Genomic DNA, 11,431 nt, shown 5'->3' with positions numbered 1-11,431 from the left:
TGAGAATATTCATAATGCAGAACCTTTGACACACTTATAACAGAACCAGGTGGCATTTGTTGGGGGGTTGGGCACAGAGACTAGTGTCTCAGTTTTAGATTAGAATGGTTTCTGAGGCTTTAAATCCAGTGTTATTTAGCCGTAGGACTAATCATGTGGTGGGAAAGCATGCATATACGTCATAAAAATGTGATATTAGGCCTGTAGCTGCAGAGCAGTGAGGGTGTAACCCCAAAGACTATGATGGAGACGTTCATACTTGGAAATGAACGCCTCTAAGTAATACTAATACTACTACTACTACTAATAATAATAATAGCAGCACAGTTCTTTTTTGTGTGGTTATTTCCTCTAAGGGTGTTTAATCTGTAAATGCGCTGCCGCGTGCTCGCTGGCCTCGAGAGAGCGCCGCTGCGGTCGAGGAGATGACAGATTGACGTCATCGAGACTGACGCAGAGCGAGCGAGAGGTAGCGGTGAGGCAGAGGCAGCAACAGCAGCATCCCAGCTAACGAAAGGCACCTCATCAATCTCTTACCAACCAGCGAGGTGTTTTTTCCTCCACATCCTCCACAAATAACGGTAGGGACACGAGCGCGAGCAAGGACTGAACCGTGTCTACGAAATAGCGGTGGGGTGGTTTTAGACCGGGCTCGTGATGCTTTATGCTGTCGCCGTAATTCCCCCTTCGTTGTGGTTTGGTTGTCATTGTAAGGTTAGCAACTCTGGCTGTGTTAGCTGTGTATTGAATGCAGACGAGCAGGTGTTCGGTTTCATCACAAGCGCCACAGTTTACACAGTTAAAATTGTTCCGTGTGGACATCGCTGCTGGTGTATTTGTTGTGAATGAAGCTGCAGCCTGATGTCACCCTCAAAGTCATGCTCGAGTCTGGTTTATTATGCAGAAATAACGATACGGTTAACGTGATTTCCCTTTGAGGAAGTGATTCAGGGTAGTTAACTGTTAGCTAGCTACACCTGCCCAGCTTCCTGTCTTGATTTGAGACGTATTGCACAATTATCTGCAATCAGACATAGGCTACTGGCATTTGTTAGTAGTCATGTGTTGTTATATAATTACCATTGCCTCCACCTGCTGAAGTATTTAGTTTCACAAATAAAGGCACTACTTTCCAGTATTTCAATGTTCAGTCATGTTTATCCGCCACGAAAAATAGGCCGTGTTCCAGTGGACCTCCATTGATAGTAAGTTAAGTTCTGTTAGATGTGTTTACATTAACTTTTTTTTATCGGTTTCAATTACATTGATTTCAATTGAACTTTATTTATATAGCACCAAATCACAACAACAGTTGCCTCAAAGCACTTTATATTGCAAAGTAAAGACCCTGCAATGTTAGAGAGGAAACCCCAACAGTTATATGCCCCCCACCCCATGATCAAACATTGGGCGACAGTGGGAAGGAAAAACTTCCTTTTAACAGGGAGAAACTTCTAGCAGAACTGGAGTCAGAGAGGGACAGCCATCTGCTATAACCAGTTGTGGGCAAGGAGAAGAAGTCAGGAAAAAAAACACCGTGGAAGAGTGTAATAATAATAATAATGGTTACATACAAAGTTGTGTATAAACACATAGTGGTGAGGGAAGAAAAAATGCTTAGTGAATCATTGCCCCTAGCCCCCAGCAACCTAGGCCTATTCCAGCAAACTGCTCTGTAGGGGTGATATAGTACTATGAGGTCTTTAAGATAAAGCACGGTCTGATTAATCAAGATCTTCTAACAAACAGACACAAGAGTTACACTTCTTTTCAACCATCTAGAAGCAGATGATAATATCCTCTATCTTTAGAATCTGTAACTTTATATTCTAAACACAAATGTATATTTTTAGGACAAACACTTGAAAATTGTTAGTGGCAGTAATAACAAGATCAGATTGTCTATTTTGGGCAATCTTCTAAATTAAAACATTCTACCTAGTTCTACAACTTATAGATTTGCTTTGTTATTTATACTTATATTTTGTTTAGTAAAGGGAATAAACTGGCAACAGCCTCTGTTGTCACAAAACGTCATACCTTGCTCGCAGGGTTGCCTTTTTGTGCAAGAAGTATAAAAAAAAACTGGTGAAATTTTAAGTCACCTGCTTCCCACGATCTATTCCCCCTCCAAATCTCTCCCCTGTGTCCGTCATATCTCATTATACACTCCTCATTTTGCCCCTCCTTCTATTTTTCTGCTCCCCCCCGCTACATTGTTCTCCCTGCTATCCTCCTCTGGCTTCCCTGCCCTCCTCTCATGGTCCACCCTGTTTCTCTCCCACTGCCACAGAGATAAAAGATAAGATGGCCACCTCCTCCTCCACTCTGGAAGAAGACGAAAGTTTGAAGGGCTGTGAAATTTTCGTGCAGAAGCACAACATCCAGCAGATCCTCAAAGAGTGCATTGTGAACCTCTGCATCGCTAAGCCTGAGCGTCCTATGAAGTTCCTGCGGGAGCATTTTGAAAAGCTGGAGAAGGTTGGTGATGACAAAGTTTTGAGAGTCTCTGTGTCTAATGTGTGGAAACTGTTTTTTTTTTAATGGGGTGACTTTGGGTTAATTGTGATTGTATTACGTGACATGCACTTTTCCTGCAGTGTAACTCTATTTGTGGATAATAATGATAGTAATGTGGCTGGTTTGAATGAAGTAGTCTTAAGCTGAATCACATAAGGTGGAATTCTTTTTGAAATCAACATCTTCTGTAACTTGCTGGTATTGTATGTGTTTGTGAGGAAAATACACCTTCTTTTTTGGCCTCCTAATTTGTTACATTACATCTGCTCACCCAACGTTTGTACTACTGTATGAATACGTCAGTACCATCCCAGTTAGTTAGAGCATTAAAAACAGATGGTGCCCAAATTATTATCTTGGACTTTTCATTTTCCATCTCATAATAGGAGAATCCATTAGGGAATGCAAGAGGAGCACCCAGTGTCCCGCTTGCAGACTCAGACAGCAGACTTTTTGTATTTGCCCATCTCACTCTCTCAGTCTGTCTGTCTGTCTCTGAGCAGGGAGACAAAAGAGATGGCACATCCATTAAAAGATTAGAGGAGAGTTGGCTGTTTTGAATACAGACAAATGAAAGATCAGAGCTAGAAAACAGGTTAAAACAGGGGGTAATCTTTGTAGCTCAGTCCCTGTAGCTTAAACGCAACGTGACTGCTCAGTGTGTGTGTGTGTGTGTGTGTGTGTGTGTGTGTGTGTGTGTGTGTGTGTGTGTATGCATGCATCTGGCACTAGTACAGCAGTAAGATGTTTTTACAAAAAAGTTGCTTCCTTAAGTCTTCCTTTATTTATAAGACGCTTGTTGAGTTAAATTAACTGAACGGAAGCACATAAAAAAGTTCAAATGTTTCAACCCTCTCTGAAGTGTCATACCTCAAATGCAAATGAAGCACTCTCCAAACTAGGGAATATTTTGGAGCATTTAGCTTAAATGGATGTACTTTCTTGGTGTTTGGCTTCGATCATTCGGAGAATCGTGCGTTTGGGCAGTTCATTCATAAGCAGATCATAGGATTTGTGTGTTTGAACAATGGGCTTTACTCTTACAAGTGGTTCATTAAGATGTGTTATTTGGGACTGAAGGCTATTAATGGTGGTCTCAGGAGGGCTTTGCTTTAGAAATGCATTTCCAACAAGAGAAGTTATCGCGAAGAGAGATCAGATAGAGCTGATAGTGATTCTCACCATGCTCATGTCCGGGTGAAGGTATCCATCTTTCTTCTGTAGGTATGTATGTGTGTTTGTGTGTGTGTGTTTTGCACTGTCTTTGTAAGAATGACTGGATTACACTTAATTCTAAATGCTTGACTAAGAATTTCCCCTCACATTCAAGAAAATGTCTTGTGTTCAGTTGGTTATTACCCTGGCTTGTTTTTGTTTTTTAAAAATCTCTTTTAATACTATAGTTTTAATCTTTAGGACTGAATCAACAACAATGACAAAGTTCAAGGTCAAGCAGGGCTCTTTAGCTTGTATGTCCTGAAATTGTTGGTGTATTTGCGTCTTAAGAACAAAGAGCAGCAAGTTGAGGTCAAGCAGCGTTAGAGTCAAAACGAGAACACTGTTGATATTAGAGCTGCTGCTGGTGTTGATGGGGACTGTAATGCTGCATAGCCAGAGAGGCAGCATGAATACAAATCAATGTGATAGAGCTCAGCAGAAACAAGCTGTTTGTGCGTCACCTTGTGTGTATCCCATTACAATAACAACCTATCATGTTAAGAAAAGACATACTGCACAGTGTGTAAGAAATAGGGATACATTTGACATGAGTGTTTTGTACATGTTTTACATCATTAATAAGTATGTGATCTAAAGTGCTATTCTTCTTAGAGGGAAAGAAATATGAAAGAGAATTATTGTAATACCTAAATAGTGAGCATAGAAAAGAGGATATAATTAATACAAGCTGTAAAAGTGGCTGGATGGAGTAAATGCATGCAACATGCAGGACTGTATAAATGTATACAGTCATTGTGAATGACAGGAGCCTTGAGGCGGCTGTTGTTGTGATTTGGCGCTATATAAATAAAATTGAATTGAATTGAACTATGCAGTACATATCCATCAAAAGTCTTTATAATAAGTAGGGGTGTGGGTAAGAAATATATACAGCATAATATTGAAATATTTTGAATGAAAATACGTTTTCTTAATTAAATTAAAATACTCTGGGGATATTAAGTGTATGAGATGAGCCTTCTTGTTCAATTATCCTGAGATGATGCTAGTTGGGGAACTATCGAATTGGCTCAACAAAAAGCCATCAAACACTGGGCACACTTAACTTGACAAAGCTACCTTGTAATACTGAGCAAGCTCTGTGCTGAGTCCCAAAAGTAAAAATAGGATAGCAACCTCCTTGCGTTAGCAGAAAAATTGGTGGTTGCTTGGTGATTATATTATACATTCTGGGACTGATTGCAACCTGTGGTAAGTAAATGGTTGCTCATTGCTTGAGTGATCACAAAGCGATTGTACAGGTTGCTTGATAGGAGGCAACCTTTCTGCAAACAATCACAGTCTGACTTGGGTTGGCTGCTATCATCTTCAGAGGGACGGTCCAAGATTTGCAAATAATTATTATCTAATTTATAAATGCAGACTGACTATCAACATGTTGCCATTTTTATCAATGAGTACAACATGACTCAGCAGCCTGCCAGCTGGTTGTAATCTGGTTATATTTCTGTAGAACGGGAAGGCAGCAGAGCACAACTGTAATAGTTAAATGTGAATTTCTGTTAAGTGTGAATTTCTTTCTATGCACACAGCAACATATGTGGTTTTCGATGTTTTATCACAGGTAATTGCTTTATCATCAGAAACAGATTGCATGTAATTACAAACTTGATCGACAAAGTTTAACTTTGAGGGCATTCGCAGTTGAAACAGTATTGTCAGAGCTGTGGGTTACATGCAGCACTTGACCAACTTGCAACCATCTTTGGACTTTTATTATAATATAAGGGAGTAGAAATTTCCCACTGTTCAGTCCTCCCCACTGCAGACCAAGTGTTTTCTGCAGCAAACATCCGATATTATAATTAAAAGCACAATAGCCTGACTGTTCAAATGATTGTAAAACAAAAAAACAATATTTAATTTCTCTTTACATGACAGACGGTTTAATTTTTTGAGGAAAAAGGAAAAGTGCCTCAAAATCAAGAAGATACCAGTGATTTTTACATGTCTTTTACATAAATGTTTTCTGTCAATGTGAACTTTAAATTTTAGATTGTGTTTGTGAGGTTCCTGTGTGGCAATTACAAGGACATGGCCCTGTGATCATTGGTTATCATTGTGTAACTGTGTGCAAGGTCAAAAAAGCATCTTTGTACGGTAACAAGCATATATTTTATTGCTCTAGCTGCAGTAGTTGAATTGTTATGTTGTTGAATGTTGGTCTGTGAAATCACTCGGTGTAAACAAGTGGTTCGAATAAACAAAAAAACTGCAGACTTGCAGTCCTCTTTCGCCGACAGTTGCCCAACATGGTTCCAGTCAAGCCATCCAAATCTGTGCTTGTGCTGTGAGGTCAGTCATTTGTGGAACTGAAACAGGCCATGTTTTGGTGACCCAGTTATCTGAGAGGCTTATTGTGTTTCTTTTCTTCTTGCCCACTGTAACTTTGAGGACAGTATTTCATTCAACAAGCCATATCCATTTAATCGGAATTTAGGGCTGCCTTTCTATGTTTGCTAAAAAATATTCATCTTCATGTTTCAAAGTGGACATTTTTCACAGCAGAAGGCCACAAACAGAGGTAGAATATTTTAAAAGCTAAACAAATACAGAAATTGAAATATTTTTCACCACCTGCAGTGTCTGGTCCCTGATCAGGCAGCCTTTTAGAGCCGAATGCTTTTGCTACAGATAATAGAAAAAAAACAACCTTGCCATGCCATCTTTTGGTATATTTCAGCCTCCCTGATTGCGTGTTTCTTTGTCTTCTCTCACCACCAGTTTGTCAGCACTGCTCGCCCACTAGAGGCGGTAACCTAGGCAACAATAGTGGAGAGAAGGACTGTAGTCGATCCTGTGTTCAATAAGCTCTTTTATTCACAAGTTTATCCCCTTTGTCCTCTAATGTGTCCACTTTTTTTTTCTTCTTGTCTCTGTGCCAATTAGATCACTGGGGTATTCATTCTCCTCTTTTTCCAGACCTCGTCAGACCTAACCTCATATCTGCAGAGGATCAGTTTCATACAGCACAGCAATCTTATCTGGAAAATCTTTTCTCTGTTATCTACTCTCCTCTCTTCTTCTTTGGTGTTGTTTTCTTTCTTTCTTTCTTTCTTTCTTTCTTTCTTTCTTTCTTTCTTTCTTTCTTTCTTTCTTTCTTTCTTTGAGAATCACACAAAATCATTAGTCTGACAAGTTTGTTTCTGACTTTTGTTTTGAGGTAATAACACATCTTTTGTTCACAGCTGACATTGTGAATGTGGAAATAACAGCCATCTCTCTCCCTTTCATCCTGTCTATTTATGTATGGTAATGATGCCTTTGATCTCTACAATAGTAGCTTTGGATGGTGTTCTCATCTGCCATCTCTATGAGATCAGCTTAGTGTGTAATTGGAGAGAAATGAGCTTAATTTTGGCACATAGTACAAAAAGACAAAAGATTATTTCCATGCCACGTTAGCTGACATTTCCCCCCCCTGTTATTTAACAGAAATAGGTTAGAGTTGTTTCTTGTTAACACAGAAAGCTATTATAAGATTACCAGTCTTTTGACATTAGGGCTCCCAAACAGTGATTAAAAATAATTACTTTCTAATACAATGGGCTGATTGTCCTTTGTGAGAACCCATAGAGAAGTCTATTTTAGATGGTTAAATGAATGCTGGACTAACCTAGAAATCTCATGAGTCTCCCAGGTTGCAGGTCTGTCTGAAAGCAGCACTTTATAATAGTGCCAGGAGATAATGTGTTAGTGTGAATTTATCACTTAGAATGAAACGGGCAGCTGGAAGCACAGATGTTTTATTGAATTTGTTATGTTGCATCTTCACTTAGCTTAATAGTGTTTTTTTGTTTTTTGGCATTTTTGGTGCAACTGCTGTTGCTGGTTTTGTTTAACAAACATCCAATATGGAACACCTGGATAGCTTCACTCTTTCTCCTTTACTTTCCATGAGAACATATTTGATGACTTAGGTTGTGTCTCACTCATACTTGTGCAGTTCTTGCTGCAGCCATGTAGGAGTCAGTGCTTTGATCTTTACATAACATGCCACCTGTGCTGGCAACTAAATGTTCAGCACAACGCCAGCCGTGACTCCTCGACTCCATCTGTATGTCTGGCAATCACTCATGCCTTAGCACTGTTCTGTTAACTCTTATTTTCACATCTTATAGCAGTTTCCTTGTTGTGGTTCATTTTTATTGTTATTATATATTTGTTCATTGCAGTGCCTGTTAATTGCAGAACATTTGTGGAATCTTTCCATTAATAGCTTGTTTGGGTATGGTTAGATATGCCCAGCTGCTGTTATTGAAGACTTTTGGGTTATTCTGAGCAATTTGAACATTCATCACATTTATTTTGAAATAGGAAAAATAGTTGACAAACTCCACACTACATACCAATGCTATTTTTTTTTTTTTTTTTGAGTGATCTGACTCATAACTTGTCTCAGCTTCTGTCTGATTATGTTTACCTCTTTGTTGTTGTTTTTGTGGTAAATCTTGTTGTCAGAATGACTCATCATGCATTTCTACGAAAAAGTATTTGACCTCCTGGTTCATTATTTTTGGCATATTTTTCAGACTTACGTTTCAGATCAGTAAACAAATTTTAACATTAGACAAAGATAACACAAGTTAATACAAAATACAGTTTTTAAATGATGGGATAAAAAGCTTATTAAGGGATAAAAGCTATGAAAACCTACGAATTCTGCCCTCTACCAGAAAATCCAGAAGAAGAATGTTTGGACATCAGTTCATGCCCTGAAGCTCAAGCACACTCTGCAGGAAAATGATCAGAAACACCCCAGCAAGTCCATCTTTTAACAGCTCAGAAAAAACAAAGTGTTCTAGTCAAGTTTTTGCAGCAGAATAGCGGGCTCAAAATTCCTCCACAGTGATGTGACACATTAATTACCAGTTATTGTTAAATACTTGAGTGCAGTTCTTGCTGCCAAGGGTGGCACAATCAGTTAGAGCTGGGTAGGTTTGGATACCTTTTTTTTCCCCCTTAATGAAATAAACACTGATTTTAAAATAGTGTTTTGTATTCATTCGCCTTATCTCTGTGTAATATTAAAATTTGTTTAATAATCTGAAAAATTTAAATGTGACAAATATGTTTGTCGCACACTGTCGTTTTAAAGGGTTCTCCTGTCCCTGTTGCCCCTCATTATTTGATTTTTTTCCTACTTTTCTTCTGTCTTGTATCATCAGACATCTACTCTTGGTAACCCTGCAGAGGACTCATTGAAATAACAATAAATTTAGGTATATTAACCCACTATATTTATTAATTAAATTAACTTTTGTTTTTTAATCTCATCGCAATGAGAGAACAACATCATCCATGTTTGATCTAAGCGTGGACAACTTGCCCCTATTTTAAAAGTGTAGTTGCAGCTAACCAGCTAACTTCATCCCTTCCTTTCTTGAGTTCCCTCCTGGTTAGATCATGATTGTGGTCGTCCTTCCCAGTGAATCTCTCTTCACACGTCTGACAAGCTCTCTCTTGCAGCTTGGACTGCATATCGTGATGTTAGTGTTTGTTCAACAGTAGGAGATCTGATTCATTCAGTTTTAACTAGCCTCCAGGCGTAATTGTTTCTTTGGATCTTAGGGCTTCTAACTTGTAAATGTAAATTAAACACGGGCCTTTTAGGCATTAAATTTATGTGTTTTTGATTTGAGCTGTTTTTGGCTGTGTTAATATAAGCTTTGAAACATGCATTAAAACAAAAATCTTTTCTTTTAGCAACAGAAGCTGATTCTGGATTGAGAAGTAATGTGATATTTGTATCTCTTTGCAAAGGGGCTAGTGTTGCGATGATTTTTCATTGCGTCGTCGTCATATGTCAAGTAAAACAAACGTGCCACATCTCCTTCCGTTTGCATTATGAGAGAGAGTTCCTCACTCTCTGTCATTGGATCAGTCAATCAGTTGCTGTCTCCCCTTCCTATGTAAAATGAGAAGGCTTTCAGTGCTGTTGGCTATTCAGCTGTCACCAGAACCTATCATAACAACTCCACCAGTCCCTTCGAAGGGCTCTGATTGACAATTCGTCAGAAGGGTTTGACTGTTTGTTGAGTCTGCTGAAAACATTTAGAGGAGTATTATGAGTAGCTTTGGATCATCTACCCTATCATCTGCTTTCCTTTTTGTTTCTTTTACTTTGCCCCTGCCGTCATTATATTCTTTTTAAGATCAGTCTCCATTTGTGTAATTAAGTTTGATTGCACTAGAAGTGGGTATTGATAATACCAATACCAACACTGATATTTGATTGATACCAGATCTATACTAGCGCAAAAGCCCAGTTTCAAAATACCTAAAAATCTAAAAGTTGTGTTTTTTTTGTGTTAACTAGTTTTATGGAAAGTAAAAGTAGAGTATTAATATTGGCGATACTGTTCCTGTATTCACTTGATATTGGATGGATACAAAGTTCAACCAGCCTAGAAAGTTCAATCCATTTCAGCATCACAAACAATACTATGTGCCATGTGTGTCAAGAAGTTCTAAAGTTTTCCATCATAGGCGTAATTAGTACCTCCAGCTTCTGTGTTCATTTGTCACCACTATGTTAAATGGACGGTACTCTGTCAGATCAGTCTAGCTTTCGTGCACTCACCTGGACTTAAACCTCCTCCTATCTACCTCACCCTGGTCCCTGACAGGTAAGTCGGACCCCCAGCCCTCACTTTATGATGGTCCTTCTTTGTCTTCTTTTACTGGCCTTTCACCTTCACTTTTCCTCTACCACTTTTCCTCTTTCTGTGAAAGACGTTATTTTCACAAGGCTTACATGCTTATTTCAGTAGTTAGTCAATGTTACATTTAGAAATATGACTTGTGAAGCAGTCATTTCTTTGCTATCACTAAAAATGGCTATCATTACTCAGGATATTGTTTTTTCCCCCAAAGAAAGTCAATTAAATTCAATCAAAAATATATGTATCTCAATTTTTTGTCAATTGACTGGAGTTTTAGCTGCAAAAGATCCAGTTTTTAATTTGGACTTAAGCTGCATAGTTCAGTCTAAAATACTAAGTGTAGTATAAGCTGACGGTGCTAACATACTGGGGCTTAGATGTGCATGCAGTGCTAAAAAAAAAAAGGTGTAATGACTCTTTCACTGTTGGGTGTCTTTGTCTGAAAAAATCCAGGAAGAATCAGTAGATATCAGTAGAATCAGTAGAAACATTTATAGGAATGTGCACCTACCCTTGTCTGCTGGAAGGCAGACAAGGGTAGGTGCACAGTATTGCTAAACCAGAAAGAATATCATGAGAAAATTTTGTCACTACTCAGTGATGAAAATACTTATGAGCCCCTGAAACGAGATCCAGGAAGTGGCTACAGGAAGAGGGTGATAGACTATCTGAAGCAGTTAGAACAAGACAAGGCTATTGACCGGACCTTATACCACAGGCTATACCCAGGGGAGTCTACACCAAGTTTGTATGGTTTACCGAAAATACATAAACAAGGTGCACCTTTAAGACTGATTGTCTGCATGATCAACTCTGTCACCTATAACATCTCCAAGTTTCTGGGTTCGATCCTCAACCTGCTGGTGGGCAGCTCTGAACACCACATCCAGAACACCCTGGATTTTGTTGAGAAGGTGAGAGATGTCATTATGGAGACAGATGAAACCATGGTCTCGTACGACGTTACATCTCTCTTCACTTGCATTCCAGTCATGGAAGCGTTGGAG

The 11,431-nt window shown here is 38.9% G+C and overlaps 1 protein-coding gene across 1 annotated transcript in view; it reads left to right on the top strand.

Annotated features, from left to right (window-relative positions):
* Positions 1-414: 414 nt before the first annotated feature.
* Positions 415-11,431, top strand: part of prkar1b (protein kinase, cAMP-dependent, regulatory, type I, beta) — a 68,248-nt gene continuing 57,231 nt past the window's right edge. The window contains exons 1-2 of the mRNA XM_086289249.1: positions 415-581; positions 2,294-2,481. Coding sequence (XP_086145375.1) covers positions 2,308-2,481 — 174 coding nt within the window. The 5' untranslated portion in view covers positions 415-581; positions 2,294-2,307. The remainder of the gene's footprint in view (positions 582-2,293; positions 2,482-11,431) is intronic.

The sequence above is a fragment of the Aulonocara sp. 'chitande type north' Nkhata Bay genome, linkage group LG4 (assembly GCF_057382095.1).
Source record: "Aulonocara sp. 'chitande type north' Nkhata Bay isolate Kocher_YH1m ecotype deep benthic linkage group LG4, A_spYH_male_GT1.1, whole genome shotgun sequence".
NCBI lineage: Eukaryota > Metazoa > Chordata > Actinopteri > Cichliformes > Cichlidae > Aulonocara > Aulonocara sp. 'chitande type north' Nkhata Bay.
The sequence above is the reverse complement of the archived record's forward strand: the minus strand, read 5'-3'. Positions and strand labels throughout refer to the sequence as shown.